The 23,983-nt window shown below is 39.2% G+C and overlaps 1 protein-coding gene across 5 annotated transcripts in view; it reads left to right on the top strand.

The window, feature by feature from the left end:
• Window positions 1-23,983, top strand: part of Ddx60 (DExD/H-box helicase 60) — a 126,604-nt gene that overhangs the window by 93,343 nt on the left and 9,278 nt on the right. For 3 of the 5 annotated variants that reach the window (XM_027394067.2, XM_027394068.2, XM_035451032.1), the window contains exons 32-36: window positions 3,961-4,065; window positions 4,566-4,707; window positions 9,368-9,489; window positions 15,940-16,087; window positions 17,416-17,558. In XM_027394067.2, coding sequence (XP_027249868.1) covers window positions 3,961-4,065; window positions 4,566-4,707; window positions 9,368-9,489; window positions 15,940-16,087; window positions 17,416-17,558 — 660 coding nt within the window. Of the gene's footprint in view, window positions 1-3,960; window positions 4,066-4,565; window positions 4,708-6,422; window positions 6,537-6,576; window positions 7,710-8,491; window positions 8,537-9,367; window positions 9,490-15,939; window positions 16,088-17,415; window positions 17,559-23,983 lie in introns of those variants that run through there. The other 2 variants (XR_004771810.1, XM_035451034.1) reach the window with 2 other exon arrangements.

Raw genomic sequence — 23,983 nt, forward strand, 5'->3', positions numbered from 1 at the left:
TCCCAGCTCTCAATAAGACACCCAGCATGGAAATTAGATTTTAGCATGATCTAGGGACCACTTTCAGACCATAGTAGAACCATTCTTCTCTAATTCTGTGTATTATAACCAGTTAGTTCAAATGCTGTTTACTGATGTGCAAATTCCGGGATTTTCCTAATGGGTTTTCTGGATTTACAAAGCATTGTTTTGGATCAAAGTTTCTTCATTTTTGAATTCTTTTATAAGTTCCCTCCCTCCCTCTCTCCCTCCCTCTCTCCCTCCCTCTCTCCCTCCCTCCCTCCCTCCCTCCCACCCTCCGTCCCTCTCTCCCTCTCTCCTTCCTCCCTTTTTCTGCCTTTCCCTCTTTCTTCCTCTTTCTCTCCCTTTCATTCTGTGGCAACCGTAGAATAAAGTGAGGACGATTTGTAGGAGCCTGTTTCCAGCCTTTCCAATTCTAGGTCCTAGGTCCTTTGTATCTGACACTAGTTGTACATTGCCTTTACCCACTGAACCATTATATTGACCTATTTTTCATTTCTTCATTTTTGCTTCTCTATAGAGACAATTATGACTTCTAATAAGACATATTTATTATTTTAATAACAACAATAATTTAATATTATAAAATATTTTATTTTACTTATTGTATATGTAGTGTGTGTGTGTGTGTGTGTGTGTGTGTGTGTGTGTGTGTGTGCAAATATCAGAGAGCACATGTAGCGTTCAGAAGACTGCTTTGTGGATTCTATTTTCTTCTACCTTTACATGGGTTCAAAGGATCAAACTCATACTCTCAAGGCTTGAGCTATCTCTCTGACCCCGTATTATTTTTTTCAGAGTTAACTAGAGGGATTCATTTTCTTTGTATTGGTATATTTGAGAAGATTGATAAGCAAGCCTTTGTTTACTGTGCCCACTTTTAAGTGTGGGCAGACAATTTTCAGAATGTGCTTTTTAAAACTATGTATTCTTCTAACAAATGATGGGTTCATCATGTCACTTCATGACTGTATGTTGAATGCTTTACATATCTCCACCATGTCTCTGTTTTATTTCTCCATCCCCACAACTGGTCTCCTTCCTCATTCCAAACACTCTGTTTTCTATTTTCATAAACATATATGTTTAAATATAGTGGTTTAATGAGAGAAAGCATCCACTGTGATGCTCTGGCTGCCTCTTAGCCTTCAGTATTGGGTGTTTCATATGGCACACTTGTCCAATCTTCTGGCTATGGCAACCAGGCTAATATCTTTCCATGCAGTTAATTTTACTTTTTTTTCTGACTACATAGTAATATGAGTCTTTTTGTTCATCCCAAAGTATTTCCCCGAGCTCTACTTTCTGAAAAGTAATTCTATCTATCTATCTATCTATCTATCTATCTATCTATCTATCTATCTATCTTTTTTTCAAGACAGTGTTTCTTGGTATAATATCCTGGCTGTCCTAAAACTCATTTTGTAGATCAGGATAGCCTTGAACTCACAGAGATCCATCTACCTCTGCCTCCTGAGTACTGGGATTAAAAGTGTGTGCCACTACCACCAGGCTTGCAAAGTAATTTAGAGGTGACTGTTTACTTTGTGATGATACAGTACCATCTTGTTATACAGGTTGATTTTACAGTGAGGTGGTTACATATGTTCTCCACATTGGTCACAGTGTATGTACAGTTCAGTTGTCTTAAGCAATCCACCATTGTTTGTTCAAGGATTTTTTAACTAAAAAACTCTTAAGTTATAATACTGCCTATTGCTTTTTAAATTGTTACTTCTTCAATAACAGTCATTGTTGTTTTAGATGGTAAGTTCCATTTCCCCCTTTGTCAATTACTTTTTTGGTTATGAAAGAATATAACATTTGTCTTGTGCATTACTGATTCAGAGCTTCAGATTATAAATCATGTTTGCTCCATTGTTGTGGGGATAGGGCCTATGCAGTCCAGACTCATCTTGAACTCACTACAGAGCTGAGGATGACTTTGAATTCCTTCACCTCCTGAGTGCTGGGATCACAAGCATGTGCTGCTGTGTCTGGATAAACTCTGTTCTTTAGTAATGCTAGGGAGGATCTGAATTACACTTTACTTCTGGGAGTATCTGGGGAGCCTACTCTAGAGAAAATTAGCCCATGGGACAGCAATGTCCTCAAATGAAGGTGGCATTTGCAGTATGCCAATGTACTTGATAGAATGATGGAATAACAGTGGAAGTCTTTTAGTGTAGGCTTGCTATGAGAGGAGCAGCTTCAGTACAATGGAGCCAGGCAAGCTATGGATTGAAGCTACTTTTAAAGTCATGTGCCAGAAATCAATTGTTCCTTCTTTTCTCAGGTCTGTTGTCATAGCAGTGAAAATACTAATACAATATGATAGTATACCTTTAATCATAAGGTCTGTACCTCCAGGACACAGTGGAGCACTGCTAGTTCCTCTCCCCCACATCCCCTTACTACTTTGCTGTTTCTCAAACCCTGCCTCCTCTGATTCTAGCACACAAGGGAAAAGAAGGTAGTAGCAAAGATACCTCTGGTTTCCCTTTATAACCTACTGTAAAGGTGATGGAGTGTTCACCCCTTTTATTTTTCTTCTGTCCCACATTTAAATATATTGGACTTAAATACTGGAGTAGCTGGAGAGGTGGCTCAGGGATTACAGGCATGTAAGGTTGTTGCAGAGGACCTGAGTTTAGTTCCCAGTACCCATATTGGGTGTCTCACCATCCTATAACTCCAGGAGATCTGATGCTCTCTTCTGGATTACATGAGTACTTGCATGTACTGCCTTCCACCCTGCCATCATGTCTACTCATAATGAAAGACAAAAATCATTTTTTCTGGTTTTTGTCATTCTTTTAAATGATGGGAGCGTTTTTCCCCTGCATTTTATAAACTTGTTAACTTAAAGTCAGAGAGGTTGATGTTTAATGGTGCTAAGAAAGTTTGCTTTTATTGTGAGTTCATAGATTATTTTTTTTATATTTTAAAAAACTTTCATTTGGATAACAACAACACCATGCAACAATACTGTTTGACACTGGAGATGAAGGAGAATTTTCACTCCTTTGGTTTCAGCCAATCTCCTCCTAATCTTTTTGCAATATTATCATAGATACAGAATAGTTTATATATTGCAAGCTCTGAAATTGATAATGTCTTTTTATGCTCAGATTGTTTGGAGACAATTTTGTTCCTTCCAATTTGGTTTTCTGTGTTTATCTTAATCACTTTTCTGTTAATGTGATAAGACCATGACAAATGGACTTATTCAAGGAAGGGTCTGCAGGAGACTTTTGAGAGCATGACCATCATGACAGGAGCAGGGCAGCTGGGAAGCAGTTAAGGCAGTGGAGTAGTGGCTGAGGCTTTACATTTTGAGACAGTACCACAAAGTAGGGACAGAGAGCTAACTAGGAATGGCATGGGCTTTTGCAGTCCTTCCCAAACAGTTCCACAAACCAGAGAGCAAAGAATCCAAACACACGAGTCTATAAGTTGATTTTCATCAAACTGCCACAGTGCTCTTTTGTGCATTAAAGGACACACGTGATATGTTAGGTGATGTGCTATATGATGAAAGAAATTGTGTTGTATTTAATATGATTGAATTTTGTATATTGTTGCTGTGTTTTTTAATACTATTCATATCCTATACAGTGGGTGACTGAGAGCACCCAAAGGATCCCTTAACAGCACCCCTTTTTCCTTGTGTGCTGTAGTCAGAGGAGACAGTATTTGGAAAAGAATAAAGTAGTAAAGAGGGGAACCCACAATAGTTCACTGCACTTTAGAGGTATAGGTCTTGTAATCTACATTATATATGTATATGATACGTGATACGTGTGTGTGTGTGTGTGTGTGTGTGTGTGTGTGTGTGTGTGTGTGTGTGTGTGTTATAGCTAATTTAGCCTGCGTACCTCTTTCAAAGACCTATTTCATTCACATAATGTTGCTGAATCAAAATGCTTTTCTTTGTAGGCACTGTCAGTGCTGAAACACTCATTGTTATCCTTCAAGCATCCCCGAGTTATAGACATGTTGAAGCTTTACTTCTTATATTCTTTGCAGTTCCTGGTGAAAGAGGTATGAACAAAGTCCCCCCCCTCTGTGTGTGTGTGTAATAGATTTGCTGCTATCTAGATTTTTAAAGTAACAGACTTGATATGTTTAATTAAAAAATTATCTACATATGTGTGTGATATGTGTGTGGATATTGTGTGTGAAGGTGCCCCTGGAGACACGAAAAGGGCATGAAAGTCCTGGAACTGGAGTTATAGCTACTGTGAGGCACTCAGTGTAGATTCTGGGAAACAGCTCAGGTCCTCTGGAAGAGCAGTAAGTGCTCCTGACAGAGCCATCTCTCCAGCCCTAGGTTATTGTTTTTAAGCACACTGCATGATTGCAATTTTTAGAAAACAATAACCAGTAGGTACTGCTACTTGTAATTCATTAAATTATTAGAGTTGGGCCAGTTAATAGCTACCCCCTTATTAACATGCACTATTTTAAACTGATAATGAATAATCTACTTGTTGCTAATTCTGTGAGTTGAGTCAAACTAACATATTACTTCTGTTCTTTAGGGACATATAGATCAGGAAGGTAACCCCACAGGGTTTGCTGGCCTTGTAACACATTTACATTACCACGAACCATCTAATCTTGTTTTTGTGAATTTTCTTGTAAGAGGACTTTTCCATAATCTTTGCCAGCCAACTCACAAAGGTAAGTTTGAAAGCTGTATTATCTGTGCATTATCAAAATAATACTATCAGATCATACAGCATATAAATAATATATCATTGATAGTATATGGCTATATATCAAGTAATATATGATATGCAATAAATATTATATATGTGTAAAATCATAAGTGTGTGCGTAAAATCTTCCCATGATGGGAAAAAAACCTGATAGATTTATAGGAACCTAGAACTTCAGGGATATATTTACTCAATAATCACGTGAGAGATTATCAGTTAGTTGTTTGTATAAAAATCTTATTATTGTTTATTTACATGATATACAATAATTATAAAACATTTCCTTGTAATTAAACATATGGTGAATTTTGAACAACTGCACAGGAAATCATTGTTAAAATATGAAACCTAAAATTATACCCACAGATATAACCAGTATTAATATCTATGACTATTGTCTGTAACACTATTTTCTTTGAATATCATTGTAAAGTATCCATAAGTAACTGATACTGCATTAATTATGTGTTTGAGGTCAATTTGACATATTAAATTTTGCTCATGGTTATTTGGCAAAGTCTTTAAAATAAATCCCATACACCTTTCATGGGGAAAAAAACCCTTTGTGTTCTATATTCCAAAGCAAATTCTTTACACAATGTCTCTGCAGTAAGTAGTGTTCTCTCATAATATCCATGCTTAATGTGATACTTCCCTGTGCATGGTGGCTTCCATGCCTCATGCTTTGTCTTCTATTACCAGATGATGGAAATCCTTTGCTTTGCACAACACCTGTAGTCTTTATGCTTTTAAAAGTGTATCATTTTGTGGCTACTCAGAAAGTTTTCTTCCCCCAGAATTTGTAAAAGGTGAAATCATTTCAAGCACGAGGAAGTGTGGCTGTGTTTATTGTTTGTTGACAATGGTGGCCAAAATTGATAACTTTATAAAGGATGCATGGAGAAGTTAACTAAACAGACACACATCTAACACTTTAAGAAGTCAGAGATAGCACTCAAACATAACTAGCCTGATGTTAGATCCCAAGTTATTGATTGTCACAGCTTTCTCAGCATTTCTACTATTTATGTGCAGTGATTCTGGTGGACTGTGGCTCTGTCTGAGATGAGGAAGGCTATCTGTAGGATTAGTTTTAGATATTTTGTTGTTAGGCATGGAGGTGTCATAAGAGATTGTTGACTAGGTGAGAGACACTAGCATGCTTTGCATGAGCATGGCCTCCAAAGGCTCAATCCTTGGACACTAGGGAGTGGCACTATTTGAAATGATAAGGAGATGTAGCATTGAAGTAAATCTACATTTTCTTTTCTGCTGCCAGTGCCAAAAAATGACACAGAGACTTATGATTAATTATGAAAGTTTGACCTTAGCTTAGGCTTATCCCTCTGGTTCTTATAATTTAAAGTAATCCATTTATATTAATCTGTGATCTGCCATGTGGTAGTGTCTCTCTTTCATCTTACTCCTTCTGTATCATCTCCATGTGTGACTGGTGACTCTACTTTTCTTTAATCCCAGAGTCCTCTCTGTCCACAGAAATTCTGTTTATAAATCTGTCTAGCTTGGCCATTCAGCTTCTTATTACACTAATTACAGTAGATATATCTTTATACAGTGCGCAAATAACCCACAATAAAATTGTGTCACCAGGGAGTGGGTTTTGAGGTTTCCAACCCAGTCAAGGCTAGAGTCTCTCTCTCTTCTTGGTGCCTGCAGATCCAGATGTAGAACTCTCAGCCACTTCTCCAGTACAACATGTGCCTGTGTACCCATCACAATGATAATAGGCTAAACCTTTGAAACTGTAAACAAGCCCCAATTAAATGCTTTCTTTTATAACATTTGTCATGGTCATGATGTTTCTTCACAGCAATAGAATACTAACCAAGACAGAAGTTGGTACCAAAAATGGACAGGTCTGACCATACTGCTTGTGGGAAGAAGGTGAAAATTGGGACTTTGGATTAGGAAAGCAGTTAAACATTTAAAGTGGGGCTTAAGGACCATACCAGTAAAACAGGGAAGACAGTGATGCTGAGAGCAATGTATATTACGAGGCTCAGCTCAAGAGATTGCAGGGGAGAAAAATATTAGTAAGTGGCCTAGAGACTGCTTTTGTGATATCTTGGTGGAGAGTTTTCTGCTTTTATCCAAAAATTATGCCAGAGGTTAATTTGAAGAGTTCTGGATTAATGACCCTGGCAGAGATTTCAAGACAGCTTACTGTTGACTGTGTCCTGTGATTGTTGTTAGTCATTCTTACTCAGATCTATAATGAGAAGGACCAAGCTGGACAAAGAGAAATTCAAAATGTATAGTTTCAGGAGAAAAGGAGCACCAGGAAGTCTAATGGAGCTAAGTCCTGAACTCAAGGATAGTACAAGTTTAAAGAAAAGCTTGATGTTATATGGGATAAAGGGAGTGGTGACCTTAGAGCAAGCTTTAAGCAAGACTCCACCCAGAGAAGCTTTCAACTTGTGAAAAGGAATTAAAGAAAAGCTGAAGCAGTGTAGGAAACCATCAACAGCAGAAACCTGATGCAGATGTAATTTAAAGAGAGGCCCAACTTTCAGCCCAAGCAAGCAGTAGAACATGGAAGCTTTAGCCACATAATTCTGGCTTTAAAGTCAAGAATACAAGAAAAGGGTTATGGAGTCTCCTTCGGTGCCTAAGAACAGTACTGAGGCCAGGTGTGTGTCATTGGTGTTCCTGCATGGAGACTTAGAGAAGCCATTGTACAAAGCTGTGCAAGTGAAGCCTGGATTTTGTTAGAGACCCCAAGAGCTGTGGGATATCTGCCAAGGAGAACTGAAGACCATGTGTGGAACCAGTCCAAGAGAGAAAAGTGTTTTTACAGTGAACAAAGCTGAAAGGAGTTGGAGATCTGAAGAGTGTCTTGACATCAGACGTGGAGATGCAGAATGTGGAGCTTGCCCAATTGATGTTCAGTCTTGCTTTGGTCCAGTGTTTCCTCATTATGGTGTCCTTCCTCCCTTTCAAATGGTAGTGTATATCTTGTGCCATTGTATGTTGGACGCATGTGATCTGCTTTTTTACTTTTATTTTATAGGGAGTTATAGTTAAGAGATTTCCTTGAGTTTCATTAGAGACATTGAACTTTGGAATTTTAAACAGTGTTGAGACTGTGATAAATAAACTACAGGGATTTTTGAACTTGGACTAAATGCATTTTTGATTATGATATGGCTATAAACCTGTTGGGGGAGGGAGAAGTGGAAGGCCGTAGTTTGAATGAATATAGACCCCATAGACTCATAGATTTGAATACTTGGTCATAGGGAGAGGCACTGTTTGGAAGGATTAGGAAGTGTGGTCTTTTTGGAGGAAGTATGTCACTACTTTCAAAAGCCCCTGCCAAGTCCAGAAAATAACTAATAAATGGAAACTTAAGAAATATGTAGGCACAGGGAATAAGAAAATCGAAAGGGGAATATTTTAAAAGAAGTAGGTGAGAGAAATTATAGTTATTCATTTTCCATATTACCACCTCAGGTTCTTTTGAGTATCAACCTGATTATCAACAAAGGAATTTTCAATTACTTGGGACTGTTGAGTACACAAGAGGGATATGATCCTATTGATCTTTTTACCTTTATTTTTTTACATCAATGTTTGACTTAAATCCAATAGGAAAGCAGGTTGAATTATATAATAAAATAAATGAAAAAATGTGACAAAGAAAAGTTCAAAAGCATTCATATTAGAAAATTGATTTCCAAAAGTTCAAAATTATTTAAAACATTATGTATTTTGATTTAATTTAGAATAACTTTGGAAGTTAATGTGAAGTTCTCTTTACTGGAACAGTGGTAAGGATTTTAAATTATTACTGAAGAACAATAGAAATCTCACCCACTTATATCCATATGTGTATGGGGAAAGACATTTCTGTGATGAGCAGGTAGTAATGCTGCCGATAGATCTGATGCAGCTCCACATGAACTTGGCAAGTAGCAGTTACAGTAGCAGGATCTCTGTGGTGGTTTGAATAGGAATGAGGAGTGGTCCTCACAGGCTCATATGTTTGAATGCATGCTTTTTGGGGAATGGCACTATTTGAGAGGGATTAGGAGATATGGCCTTGTTGGAGTAGGTGTGGCCTTGTTAGAGGAAGTATGTCACTAGGGGTAGGCTTTGGGATTTTGAAAGCTCAAGCCAGGCCCAGTGGCTATTGCTGTCTTCTTGTGCCTGGTGATGTAAACATAGTACTCTCAACTTCTTCTCTAATACCATGGCTGCCTGTATACAACCATGCTCCCTGCCATGGTGATAATGCACAAAACCTTTGATATTGTAAGCAAGCCCCAGCTACATTCTTTCTTTTATAAGAGTTGCCATGGTCATTGTGTCTCTTTACAATCATAGAACACTGACAAAGACAGGAACATTGTCATAACTTTAGTCATCCACTGGCAAATTGAAGTAATCAAAGTCTAGATCAGAATGTAAGATGATTTGTATTAAGAATGATAAAGATGTTAATGGAGGTAAAAGTAGAAATAAGAAAGGCTCAGGTGAGAAGCATCTGCAGCTGAAGTTGTTCTACAGTTGCTATGAAATGAATGTTGCAATTATTTTAAACAGAAAAAATTCATGTAACCATTGTCACATATATAACATGGAACTTTTCTTTTGTGAAGGCTCAAAATGTTTTTCTAAAGATGTAATGGAAAAGCTGGTTTTAGTATTGGCAAATCTGTTTGGAAGAAGATATCTTCCGGCAAAGTTCCAAGATGTGAACATCAAGTTTTATCAATCAAAGGTAAAATCTTCTGATAAAATTGATTAATAATACTTCACAAATTCTGCCAGAAATAACTCAGCCGCAATAGGATTTTATGAATATGGGGTAATTAATTTATTCTATATACTAGTTTGTTCCTTTTGGAAATAGTGTGACATTTATCTGTAACTCAAAGTCCCTCTGTTCAAAGGTTACCTGCCTTGAGGATAAACAGGACAAAAGTACATGGTTGTTTTTAATTGATTGCATCCAAATATAGCATTAATGAAAAGGTGTAGAGGGCCTGGGAAGATGACTTGATACGGTGCTTGCTATGCAAGCATGAGGATTGGAGTGTGGATTCCCAGACCCATATGAAAAGATGTACATGGTGACACACCTTGTAATCCCAGAGCAGAAAGACAGAGAAACATAGATCCCTGGAGCTGGCTGGTGCAGGCTAGCCTAATTGGAGAGCTCTAGGTATGGCGAGACACCTGCTTTCAAAAAATAAAGTCAAGAGCACCCACACACATATCCATGTACATACACATAGAAAACCTAGGTAATTATACATTTCAGCCCCAAAGCCATCCTCACTGTTGAATGTGTGTCTTGGGATATGACTGTATGTCACAGTGTCATCTCTGAGAAAGTGTTGCAGAGTTATCTGGGAAAGTGTCCTTTGACTCTTAGAGTCAAAATCTTAGAAACAGTTTTCCAATTTGAATATTTTCATTTGCCTGGTCATTTTTGAACAGGTGCATTTGTCCATTTAGTTAAAAGTTATCTTTACTTCCACAAGATAACTCAAATCACCCTTTCTGCTCCTCATGGTGTTTTGAGTTGATTCTCTTAGGAATATCCATGTAACATCCTGATGGAGCACTGATGGCATGGATGACAAAAGCAGAATTCCTTTTGTCACAGTTCTTCAGATTCAGAAGTCGTAAATGAAGATGTATTGTGTGGGCATTCTTTTTGTTTTAGCATTTTCATTTTTTGTTTATTTAAATAGAAACAAGCTTGTTTTACATGTCAATCCCAGTTCCCTCTGCCTCCGCTCCTCCCCTGCTCCCCCAAATCCCCTATCCCATCCCCTTTCTGCTCCCCAGGGAGGGTAAGGCCTTACATAGGGGATCTTCAAAGTCTGTCACATTATTTGAAACAGGGCCTAGACCCTCCCCCTTGTGTCTAGGCTGAGAGAGCATCTCTCTATATGGAGTAGGTTCCCAAAGTCCATTCATGTCCTAGGGATAAATATTGATCTACTACCAGAGGCCCCATAGATTAACCAGACCTCCAAACTGACATTCTCATTCAGGGGTCAGGAACAGTCCTATATAGGTTTCCCAGCTGTCAGTCTGGGATCCATGAGCCCCACCTTGTTCAGGTCAGCTGTTTCTGTGGGTTTCTCCAGCCTAGTCTTGACCCCTTTGCTCATGACTCCTCCCTCTTTGCAACTGGATTCCAGAGTTCAGCTCAGTGTTTAGCATTGGGTGTCTGCCTCTGCTTCCATCTGCTACTGGATGAAGGCTCTAAGACGGCATATAAGGTAGTCATCACTCTCATTATGGGAGAAGGGCATTTAAGGTAGCCTCTTGACTATTGTTTAGATTGTTAGTAGATATTGTAGATATCTGAACATTTCCCTAGTGCCATATTTCTCTTTAAATCTGTAATGGCTCCCTCTATTATGGTATCTCTTTCCTTGCTTTCCTCTATTCTTCCCCTGACTAAATCTTCCTGATCTCTCATGTTCTCCTCTCCCCTCCTCTGCTCCCCATATCTTTTTCTTAACTCCCTCTCCTCTCCCTCCATGCTCCCAATCAGCTTAGGAGATCTTGTCCCTTTCCCCTTCTCCAAGGGACCATGTATGTCTCTCTTAGATCCTCCTTGTTTCCTAACTTCTCTGGTGGTGTGGATTGTGGGTTGCTAATCCTTTGCTCTATGTCTAAAATCCATATATGAGTGAGTCCATGCCATGTTTATCTTTTTGTGACTGGGTTACCACACTCAGGATGGTTTCTTCTAGTTCCATCCATTTGCCTCTGAATTTCAAGATTCTATTTTTTTTCCACCAAGTAATACTCCATTGTGTAAATGTGCCACATTTTCTGTATCCATTCTTCAGTTGAGGGGCATCTAGGTTGCTTCCAGGTTCTGGCTATTACAAATAATGCTGCTATGAACATCGTTGAGCAGATGTCCTTGTTGTATGAATGTGCATCTTTTGGGTATATGCCTAAGAGTGGAATTGCTGGATCTTGTGGTAAACTGATTCCTGTTTTCCTGAGGAATCTCCATACTGATTTCTAAAGTCAGATGTGGGTTTGGTGAATATCTTTACACATTCTGTGAGCTGTCGTTTTGTCTTGTTGACTGGGTCCTTTGCCTTACATAAACTTCTCAGTTTCAGGAGGTACAAATTATTAATTGTCAATCTCAATGACTGTGCTACTGGTGTTATGTTCAGGAAGTGGTCTCCTGTACCAATATGTTTGAGGATACCAACCTACTTTCTCTTCTAAGAGGTTCAGTGTGGCTGGATTTCTGTTGAGGTGTTTGATCCATTTGGAGTTATGTTTTGTGCATGGCAATGGATAATGGATCTGTCTGCAGTCTTCTCCATGTCAGCATTAAGTTGTGCCAGCACCATTTGTTGAAGGTGCTTTTTTCTATTGGTAAAATTCTATTTGCTTTGTCAAAAATCAGGTGTTCATTGGTGTGTGGGTCCATATCAGGGTTTTCAATTCAATTCCATTAGTCTGCCTATTTTTGTGCCAAGTTGTTTGCAGGACTATCACTCTAAAGTCAGGGATGGTGATGCCTCTGGAAGTTTCTTTATTGTACAGGATTGTTTTGACTATCCTGGGATTTTTGTTTTTCCATACAAATTGAGAATTGTTCTCTCAAGGTCTGTGAAGAATTGTGCTGGGAGTTTGGTGGGGATTGCATTGACTCTATAGATTGCTTTTGGCAAGATTGCCATTTTTACTATGTTGATCCTCCTTATCTAAGAGCATGGGAGATCTTTCCATTTTCTGGTATCTTCTTTAATTTCTTTAAAGACTCAAAGTTCTTGCAATACTACCCAAAGGTATTTTATGTTGTTTGTGGCAATTGTAAAGGGTTTCGTTTCTCTGATTTCTTTCTCAGTCTATTTATGCTATGTATATGCTAGGGCTACAGACTTTTTTGATGCAGATTTTTCTTGTATCCTGCCACTTTGCTGAACGTGTTTATCAGCTGTAGGAGTTCCCTGGTAGAGTTTTTCAGGTCACTTATGTGAACTATCTTATCGTCTGCAACTAGTGAAATTTTGACTTATTCATTTCCAATTTGTATCCTGTAGATCTCCTTTTGTTGTCTTATTGCTCTAGCTAGAACTTCAAGTACAATATTAAAGAGGTATGAAAAAAGTGTCCAGCCTTGTCTTGTTCTTGATTTTAGGTAATCACATTGAGTTTCTCTCCATTTAGTTTGATGTTGGCTGTTGGCTTGCTGAATATTGTTTTTATTATGTTGAGGTATGTTCCTGTAATCCCTGATCTCTCCAAGACCTTTATCATGAAGGGGTGTTGGATTTTGTCAAAGGCTTTTTCAGCATCTAGTGAGATGATCACGTGGTTTTTTCCTCAGTCTGTTTATATGGTGGATTACATTGATGGAATTTTATATGTTGAACCATCCCTGCATCCTTGGGATGAAGCCTACTTGATTATGGTGGATGATTTCTCTGATGTGTTCTTGTATTTGATTTGCCAGTATTTTATTGAGAATTTTTGCATCAATGTTCATGAGGGATATTGGTCTGTAGTTGTCTTTCTTAGCTGTGTCTTTGTGTGACTTGTGTACCATGGTTATTGAAGCCTCGTAAAAAGAGTTTGGCAATGACCCTTCTGCTTCTATTGTGTGGAATACTTTGAGGATAATTGGTATTAGCTGTTCTTTGAATTTCTGGTGGAATTCTGCACTGAATCCATCTGGCCCTGGGCTTTTTTTTTTTTTTTTTTGGTTGGGAGACTTTTGATGACTGCTTCTATTTCCTTAGAGGTTATAGGTCTGTTTAAACTGCTTATCTGTTCTTGATTTAATTTTGGTAAGTGATATCTATTCAGAAAATTGTCTATTTCCTTTAGATTTTGAATTTTGAGGAGTACAGGTTTTCAAAGTATGACCTGATTATTCTCTGGATTTCCTCAGTGTTCATTGTTGTGTCCCCCTTTTCACTTCTGATTTTATTAATTTGCATGTTTACTCTCTGCTGTTTGGTAAGTTTGGATAAAGGTTTCTCTTTCTTGTTGTTTTTTTCAAAGAACCAACTCTTCATATTCATTGATTCTTTGAATTGTTTTCCTAGTTTCTAATTTATTGATTTCAGCCCTTAGTTTGATTATTTCCTGGCATCTACTCCTCTGGGGTGAGATTGCTTCTGTTTGTTCTGTTTCAGTTGTGCTGTTATTTCTCTAGTGTGACTATTCTCCAGTTTCTTCATGTGGGCACTAAGTGCTGTGAATTTTCCTCTTAGCACTGCTTTCAAAGTGTCCCATAAGTTTGGGTATGTTGTGTCTACATTCTCATTGAATTCTAGGAAGTCTTTAATTTATTTAATTTATTTTTTTTCCTTGACCCAGGGATGGTGCTATTGTGCATTGTTCACATTCCATGAGTTTGTAGGTTTTCTGCAATTGGTGTTGTTGTTGAATTCTAACCTTAAACCATGGTGGTCCAATAAGATACAAGGGGTTATTCCAATTCTTTGTACCTGTTGAAATTGTCTATGTTGCTGAGTATGTGGTCAATTTTAGAGAAGTGGTGCTGAGAAGAAGGTATATTCTTTTGTGTTTGGATGGAAATGTTCTATAGATGTCTGTTAAACCCAATTGGGTCATAGCTTCTATTAGTTCCTTTGTTTCTTTTTTAAGTTTCTGTCTGGTGGTCCCATCTAGTGGTGAGAGAGGGGCGTGAAGTCTCCCACTATAAATGTGTGAGGTTTTATGTGTGATTTGAGTTTTAGTAATATTTCTTTTATGAATGTGAATACCTTTGTATTTGGGGCTTAGATGTTCAGAATTGAAACTTCATCTTGATGGATTTCTCCTGCGATGAACATGAAATGACTTCCTTCATCTCTTAATTAAATTTAGTTTGAAGTCTAGTTTGTTAGATATTAGGATTGCTACCCCTGCTTTTTTCTTGGGCCCTTTTGATTGGAAAATCTTTTCCCATCCCTTAACTTTGAGGTATATCTGTCTGAAGTTGAGGCATGTTTCTTTAATGCAACAGAAGGGTGGATTCTGTCTTCGCATCCATTCTGTTAGCCTGTGTCTTTTTATAGGTGAGTTAAGATCATTAATAGTGAGGGATATTAATGACCATTGATTATTCATTCCCGCTTGTTTTGGATTTGTGGGTGGTGGTAGAATTGTGTATGGATTTCCACCCTTTTTTTCTTTTGGCTGTTGGTAAAGTGGGATTATCTATGGCTTATGTTTTTCTGGTTATAGTTAACTTCCTTGGGTTGCAGTTTTCTTTCCAGAACTTTCTGTGGGGCTGGATTAGTGGCCATGTATTGTTTAAATCTGGGTTTTTTTATGGAATATCTTGTTTTCTCCATCTATAGTGATTTAATGCTTTGCTGGGTAGTCCGGACTGGCATCTGTTGTCTGTTAGTGTTGGTAGAATATCTATCCAGGACCTTCTGGCTTTGGAGAATTCAGGTTTAATTTTGATAGGTTTGCTTTTATTTGTTACTTGGCCCTTTTACTTAGCTGCTCTTAATAGTCTTTCTTTATTCTATATTTTTTAGGGTTTTGATTATTATGTGATGTGGGGACTTTTCTTTGTGGTCCACTCTTTTGGTGTTCTGTAAGCTTCATGTACTTTCATTGGCATGTCGTTCTTTAGGTTGGGAAAGTTTTCTTCTATGATTTTGTTGAGTATGTTTTCAGCACCTTTCAGGTGGGTTTCTTCACCTTCTTTTATACCTATTATCCTTAGGTTTGGTCTTTTCTGTGTGGACATTCTTTCTATGTCGTAGTTTTCTATCACAAAACTACAAAAAAATTAGAAACACAGCACTTTCATGCATACAAGTTGAAAAATAATTAACAGTGTTAGCACAGTGAGTTTCAAAACCTCTCAATCAGGTGCAGTTGATTCCAGGCCTGAAAATATGCTTATCTTCTTTTCTGTATAAATGTGTCCCTAGATCCTTTGAAATTACTCATGGATCTGGTGGCAGTTGAGGGCATGCTTCTACTTGTACAAAAGTTATTTTGATTAAGTAGCATCAGAGTAAATGTTGTGGGTATTTATTTTTACCAATCCAAGTAAGAATAAAAAATTATTAACCTCAGTACAACCAAGTAAAGAAGAAAAAGTGGCTTTACTGAAAACAATAAAATTATACTATATGATCTTTTACCTTCATTGTTCCAAATACTCAGCTTTTATGGAAAGTATTCTCCTCTCTTTGGCTTTTAGGTGTTTCTTGATGACCTCCCAGAGGACTTCAATGAGGCACTGAATGAGTACAACATGAAAGTGACCATGGACTTTGCTGCTTTTCTGCTAATTGTGTCCAGATTAGCTGACATGAAACAAGAATATCAACTCCCCTTGTCAAAAATTGGTAAGTGTGGAGACATTTAGTAATAGTGTTGTCCAACGATATATAATGTGGGTGTTATGGATGCATGTCAGTGGTAGGGCTCCAACTCTACCATTTTTATCTTAGAAGGCTGGCACTATAGAAAAGTCAGCTTGCCTTAGAATACTTTGGTTCTTTCAGCATAAAAAAGAAACAAAAAGGAAATTGGTGATTGGCAGTTAAAAGGGCAGTGGAGAATGAAACCAAAACCAAGTAGAATCATTAATAAACTGTTTTGATTGAGGGCTACTTTGAGTCAGTCCTAGAAAGCAGATCAAGGTTGTCTCTGAGCCAAGAAAAACAAGAGGAATTCTGTTAGGACTTTTCAGGAGAGGCTTGATGGTGACTGTCATAGACCTTGGGCAGATCCTCTAACTGCTAATTCTTACCCTGGAAATTCAGGCAAGTGATGCCACAGACATTATCAATGGACAGTGAAATAGAGAATAGTATTTTTTTTAGTATTATTGAGATTCAAATGATTAGTTTTAAATGATTAGTTCATGTAAATACCTTGAAGTAGGGCTTAGTGTATAGGGAAATGGTTCTATTTTGTTGTTCTTATTTATAACCAATAGACAGAAGTCTTCTAAGTGACTATAAACAGAAAACTTTGATTAGGGAAAAATGTTGGAGGCTCACTATGTCTTAACATCTCCAGTTGGGGAAATCAAGGAAGTAGAGTGTGTACCCTCTTAGACTATAAATGTAGAAACCATGAAACAACCAGAAACAAACCAGAAAGCAATGAATATGACCAATCTTGTCAGATCTGGAAAGCTAAGCAAAATTGGGCATTCTAGTACCTGGAGAGAACACTATCTGAAAAAATTCAAAGGCCATGTCTGAATTCAGTGGGGGGAGTTTCTAATGATAAGAGTTTAAATTAACTTTTGACTGATCAAAAGCATAGTACATAGTTTTTTCATTAGCGATGCCAACTCTACAGGCTAACATTTAATGGATATATCCCCTTACAGACTGGCTTGGCTGTTCAGTATGTGTTATAGCAATTTTTCTTCATTGTGATATGATCTCTGTTAGGTAAAATGGCTTCCCTTTATTTTAGCTTGGTTTAGCTCTCATACAAGGAATTGAATCTTCCAGGCCTGGTGGTGGCTGCCTTTAAATTCAGGACTCAGTGGCAGGGACATCTCTGGAGGACAGGGAGATGTCTGTGATCAGTCTGGCTTACACAGAGTGTTCTAGGCCAGCCGAAGATACATAATAATAAGGCCTTGTCTCAAACAAACAAACAAAAATGAAAAGAACAACAACAAAAAGCAATCATCTCACCTCATTCTGGTCAGAATTTGCAGGTAAAGAATGTGAAGATTCGCCACTTGTGTCTCATTTGATGAGCTGCAGGGAAGGAAGGGTGGCAGTGTCACCATTTGTTTGTCTCTCTGGAAACTTTGACGAGGATTTGCTTCACCCAGGAGTTTCAGATAATGTAAGTAAAGAGTGATGTTTATTATTAGTCTCTGTGGAGCTTTTGCTCCAGTCTTAATGGTATATTGTAAGAGACTGCTGTCGAAGCTGTGGATTACTAACATATAGACGTTAAAAAAATATACTTTCCATTGTAAGAAAAACATTTTTGTTTATTAGTTAATTTTCCCAGCTGGATCACAGATGACAGTTTTCCCTCCCTCCCTCCCTCCCTCCTCTCCTCCGAGTTCCTCCCCAATCCCTCCCCCACTTCCCCACCAGTCATCAACTCCTTCACCTTTCTTTTCAGAAAAGTACAGGCCTCCCATGTAGATCAGCCAACGATGGCATATCAAGAAAAATAATTTTTAGGAGTTTAGATTTCTTTATTTTGTATGGATGACTATAAAGGATTAGTTGGATATGTAAGAGATTCATAGTTAAGTACATAAAAAAATAATAAACTTTAAGCATTATGATTTCCTTTCCCAAGATGGATGTAATGACTGTCATGCCCATAATTCCAACACTGGAGATTCTAAGACAGGAAGACTGCTACAAATTTGACTATTACATAATGAGTTTCAGATAATGCTAGAATTTGTTTCTCTTTCAAGTTGAGAAGGGGGTGGAGGAAGAAGAGGAGGGAGAGGAGGATACCAAATAACTCCTCTTTCCATTTATTACGTGATTAACTTGATTTATGAAATTCAACCATCACCTTTTCTTCCTTTTTAGATGTAGAATTTCCATGGCAATTCAGGGGGTACTGATACAATGAGAATAAACTAGAAAGTCTGTGTCTTGTTGCTGTAATATCAGAATCAATTAGAAGGGACATAAGTGTATGCATGAACTCATTCCCACTTACCCTTGTTGCCCATGGAGTTCTAGAAAATAGTGTCTGCTTCTATTTCCTTCATATGGGATAGATATTTAGATTCATGTTTCTTGATCATAGCTTGCTTTTTTGATTGACCCAATTCACTTCATATAAACTTGTTTTATTAGGGTATATGGTAATCTCTTGAAATTTCACTTATTTGTGTTGCTGGATCCTAACATCTCCCTTGGAGCAGGGGGTGAGAAGGTACAGCGTCAACAGCACAGATACTAGGAGTCAGGAGAAAGGCAAGCAGTTGACTCCTTTACTTAGCATTGGGGAGATACTTATATACCCTCCCAGCACCCAGGTATTCCATTCCTATCCTTTGACATCTCATGATCTCTCCTCATTGGCTAGACACAGGACTTCTGACAGCACTGGGCAGACTCCAGGTTTGCACACCCTCTCAGCCTGGTAGGCCTTAAATTTCTACATAACCACCCTTTTATTATTTATTACATGAGTATTTGGCGGGAGCCAGAGTTCTTTGATCAGGCCTTGTTGACCACACCTCAGGAGGGCTCAGTGACTGGGCTGTGCCTGTCTTGGTTTTGCCTGCCCAATAAGTGCTTACCTGTCATTGACTATCAGCCTTTGAAGAGTATTCATTTCTGGAGAGCTGCCTGGGTGGGGGTGGTGGGTTAGGTGGCAGCCTTTTGAATTTCAGATAACCAGGAATGCATAGCCCTGCAGAGCACTTGGGGAAGGATGCCTAAGAGCCAATAACACCTGAAGAGTTGCCTTGGTTGCTGCCCACTGCTGTTGAATTTGCTGCAGGAAACATTTAAAGAGAATAAGCATTAGCAATACCACCCACCAATTAAGGCATATGTGAGCATCCAGGAGGGATCAAATAACCTTTTTATATTATGCCAAACTTTAAAAAAAAATGATGGTTCAAAGGACTTAACCTCTGCCCTTAATAAATCAATTTGTTTGGGGGGGCAATGAAAGCAAGAAAGGGGAGTATATGAATTACCCATCATGGGTTATTCCTTCCTTGGTGGAAGCAGGCTGATACAAGGCACATCTCTTACCTGGACCCATATTGGCAGTCTGAGGAAAAACACAAGCATACCCTTGCACATGGGTTAGCAGGGGTGCTGGTGGCTGCCACTGGGGGACAGGTGTGTGTTCCTTGGCAGAAATGCCCAGTGATTGTAGGCCTGGCTGAGCCCTTTGTCCTCTTAGTGTTGGGGCTAAGGAGTACCATGCCTGGAGTTTAAAGGGGCAGATACTTCGGCAGGCCAGATCTACAATTCTTTGACCAATGAAATCCCTTATTGCATCTGGGATATGGGGACCTAGATTTTTCCCAGGGGCAGTCATGCCACAGAAGGCCTGGTTTGCTGTATCCCCAGTAAGGTATATCTATTTGTGGGCACTTGGGTGACATTGGTTTGCTGCCTGTCATCAAGAAGCATCCAAGGAAGCAGTGAGGGCAACAATGGGACTGTTATTAGGGTACAGATCTCTTGTGAATGTCCTCATTTCTGCCTGCTGTGACCACATTGCATGTTGGGGCATTAAGCCCTTCCCAGACCAAATGTTTTATTAACGTTTTCCTAGTGGCTATTGGTTCTACTCTGCTCCACTACCTCATTGACATGTGTGAGAAAATAAGGACAAAGTTGCCCTGCTGTTGAATAAGATCGCAGAAGCAAGCTGAAGGGTCCAGAGGGGTACATGCCTTAAGAGCTGTGAAGGTCAGATCAGAAACCTGTTTGTAGTAAGCTTGATGGCTAATCTGTGCCTGATGGATAGGATAGACAAAGTTACCTCATCCAGTGAGGGCATCAAGGGTTAAAAGCATTTTGTCATAGGTTGACCAGAAAGACTTCTGCCACCCTTTGAGACCTAAGGTGGAAGAGGCTGCAGTGGCTGGGATTCATACTGCAGTGAAGGGGATTTATGCCTTCAGGGGCTGGTGGACAATGTGACACTTCACTCCACGGGTATTACAGCAGAAGTGTACTGTCCAGAGGCAGGAGTGGAGATGACTAGTGTAACATGAAAAAGACAAAAAAACAAAAACAAAAACAAAAACAAAAAACCCAGAGTTAGATATTTAGCTTCAAACTTCAAGCTGCCAAGGATCAAGGCAGCCAAGCCAGTAGATCTTACTGCTACCAAGTTGAAATGGCAATCCTGTCTCCATGAATCCTCAGAGGCAAAAGCTCTCAGATCCTGTCTCCTCCTCCTTTTATTCCTTTCTCCCCCGATCCATATCACTCCTGTTTTCACCCCCCTAGTACTGTGATTAAAGTGCTGAGATCACCTTTGTGTGGGCTGTTTCTTTTCAGACTGGATCAATTTTGTGTAGTCAGTGTGGCCTTGAACTAACAGAGATCCGTCTACCTCTTAATTCTAAATCCTGGGATTAAAGGTGTGTGCCACCACTACCTGACCTCTACAACTTGTGGCTGACTTTGCTTTCTGAATCCTCAGGCAAGCTTTACTAAATCATAAGTAACATCACCACAGAGAGGGAGGCAGCACGAGTGGTCTTAAATATGGCTGAGCTCTCCTTAGCCACTTTCACGGGGCTTCAACTGTCTGTCTCCTCATCACTGGATGCCATGGAGATATCAGATATCAGACCTAGAAGGGGTGGAGATAAAGGAGAGGTTTCCCATTTTGTAGAGGGAGACAGCAGGTGAGCAACAGTCAGAAGATGACAGTCAACAGGGGTGGAAAATTGTGTCAGACGTTTATGTTTTACACTTAGTGGAGGACTGCTGTGGGTTTTCAGGACACAGCCATATGCCCACACAGTGTCTCCTGGATGAAGGACAGCATTTAGGAGCCAAGCCTTGGTTCCACCTCCTGGTGGTGGTTAGCCCTTATGTGGGGGTACCAGGCAAACCAAAACAGAAAAAAAATTGTGTGCCTTCTTACCCAGACAGGCAGACAAACATGACAAACACAAAAGAAGGAAAGAAAGGAGGTCCTAATGCTTACCTCTCAAAGGGACTGAGAGAACACAACATCGAGGGGCCTTCTCACTGAAATACCCCATCTTGGGAGTGCTTTCCAGAGCCACTAGTGAGGAGAGGGAGCTGACTAGACCCCCCAAATTACAGTCATGACACAAAAAAAGAGACTCTGATCAGGCGAGCTCAAAACATATGCTAGAAATCTCTGTTCCGGGTGTCAGATGTTGTTGGTTTCCGACAGCTCCCTCAAGAGAGGGGGTGAGAAGGCACAGCATCAATGGCTCAAACACCAGGAATCAGGTGTAAGGAAACAGCGGACTATTTGGGGAAAATCTTATATACCCTCCCAGCAACCAGGCCTTCTGATCCATTGACATTGCATGGTCACTCCTCATTGGCTAAGCATGATCAGGACCTCTGCCAGTGCCTGTTGCTAAGCCTCAGGCAGCATTGCTTGCTCACCACTCATTGGTTAGGCACAATCAGGACCTCAGACAGAGCCAGGAAGACTCCTGGTTGGCTCATCTCTAGGCCTGGTAGGCCTTAATTTCCTCCATACTTGTATTATTTATTGCAGTTTAATGCTATATTTTAATGCTTTTGGGGAGGCTTATGAAAAGAGTAATACACATAGTGGGCACCCATGAACTGAAAACTCATGTCTCTCCTTTATTTCATTTCCTCCTGTCCCACTAAAGATACCTGTATTTCTAAATTCTTATAAAAAGATTTCCTTTCATGAATGAATATTATTTTATGCTTGTGCTTTATTTTACAACAGTGAAGGGATGGTTAATTGTATTCCTATAATGAGAACCAATACGTAGCCAGTATAGTTAAGATATCTTTATTCAGATAAACACTAGCCAAATGCAAGCCAGAGCATGCCAGGGACAGAAAGGCAGATAGGCCAGAGAGAAGGGTTCCCATGTGCTTTGCCATCCCTTAAGACCCCCTCCCACATCATCCTGACCTCACCTTGACCACCATATCCTGACAGGCATGGTCAGGCATACCTGTAGCCAGCCTCTGACAGGCATGCCTTACTGTCTCCTACAATTCCCCTTTTAGTTTAAAAGAGGATTAAAACTTAACAGATTAAGGTATCCAAAATTAACAATCATAAAGGTGAAATACAAGAAGATACAATAATCTGCTGTTGCATATCCTAGCTATCTCTATTTCAGCTAAACCCTAAAGTCATCTGAAAAAGGTGTCCAAACTGAACACCTCCTTCCAATCCCAACCATAAACAATAGGAAAGTTATTCCTAACTAGGCTTATATTATCCTAATAGACAATAATGGTGGATGGGGCATAGCATCCTCCAAGTTACTTCCTGCTGAAATGGGATGATGATAGCCTTGTGGGGTCCTGTGGGAAGAAAATGTTAGTATAGTGAAAGTCTCTAATGGATTATATCCAGTCCATGTTAGATGGGATTTGCTTGATTGAAGATCTAGGTTGAAATCCTCAACTTGATTGAAGTCAGTACTCGAAGCTCTGGTCGGAGTGTCAGTTGAAATGAAATAATTTGGATCCAGTGCAGTTGAGGAGGTATGGCCCAATTTCTTTTCTGGAACATCCAGGGATTGCTATCAGGCGGGTCTTCATTGGCTGTGTGGGACTCAAACATAGGTGTTAGTTGAGAAATGTTTGCTTGTATATGAATGCATGCTGGAAAAGGCAATCATGGAAAAATAATGATTGTGAGACGGTGTACACCTTGAAGGAAAGAGCCAAATTCTTTTCTTGTTCTATATTACATCAATTGGCTTCCTGATACAATACAGAAACTCTAAAGTTTAGTTAAACAACGTGCTTGGATTTTAGGGGAAGAAAGCCAAATCCAGCTCTAAATCCAGCATTGATTTACTTGGATAGGGACTAGAAAAATAAAGACAAATAGAGTTATTTGAGAGACAGCTGGAAAAGTTTACCATGTGGTACCTTCCTTTTGTTTGATGGTTATAGCTACATTCTCTTCTTAAGCATCTACCCATGTAGTGTTCTTGGATTTCTGGAAATGATTTTTCCTATGAAAATAGAAGCGAAACACTTCATTTTCCTTTGGGAGGTTTCTATTTAGTTTATGAGAAATATCTCAGTAAAATACCTGTCACTCGTCCTTGTCAAGAGGCTTGTCTTTTTCAACTCCAATCTTGATCAACTTTGATGGTATCCAAAGTATTTCTTCCCCTGTGGAAACAAATACAAAACCTCTACCCCAATGTAACACATGCCCAGGCTTCCATACCGAGGTTAGTACATCTTTGAAGTATACTGGTTGATTCAGTTCAGCAGTTTTTCCATAGTCCAGTGTCTTTCTGCAGCTGTTTGGCCTCTGTCATTGGCATTAAAAAAGTTTAGTGTCAATAAAGCATTATGCAACCTATGTTTGGGGGGGGGGGGTTGAATTACAAGCCTGTCTATGGAGCATCTCCTTAAGTATCCTATTAGATCTCTCAACCACTGCATGTCCTGTAGGATTGTGTAGTATACCTGTGACATGCTTTATGTTATAATATTTGAAAAACTGTTCAATTTTTGTGGAGACATATGCTGGAGCATTGTCAGTTTTTATCTGTGCAGGTATACCCATAACTGCCATCACCTCTAGAATGT

Source organism: Cricetulus griseus (genome assembly GCF_003668045.3).
Source record: "Cricetulus griseus strain 17A/GY chromosome 1 unlocalized genomic scaffold, alternate assembly CriGri-PICRH-1.0 chr1_0, whole genome shotgun sequence".
Classification (NCBI taxonomy): Eukaryota; Metazoa; Chordata; class Mammalia; order Rodentia; family Cricetidae; genus Cricetulus; species Cricetulus griseus.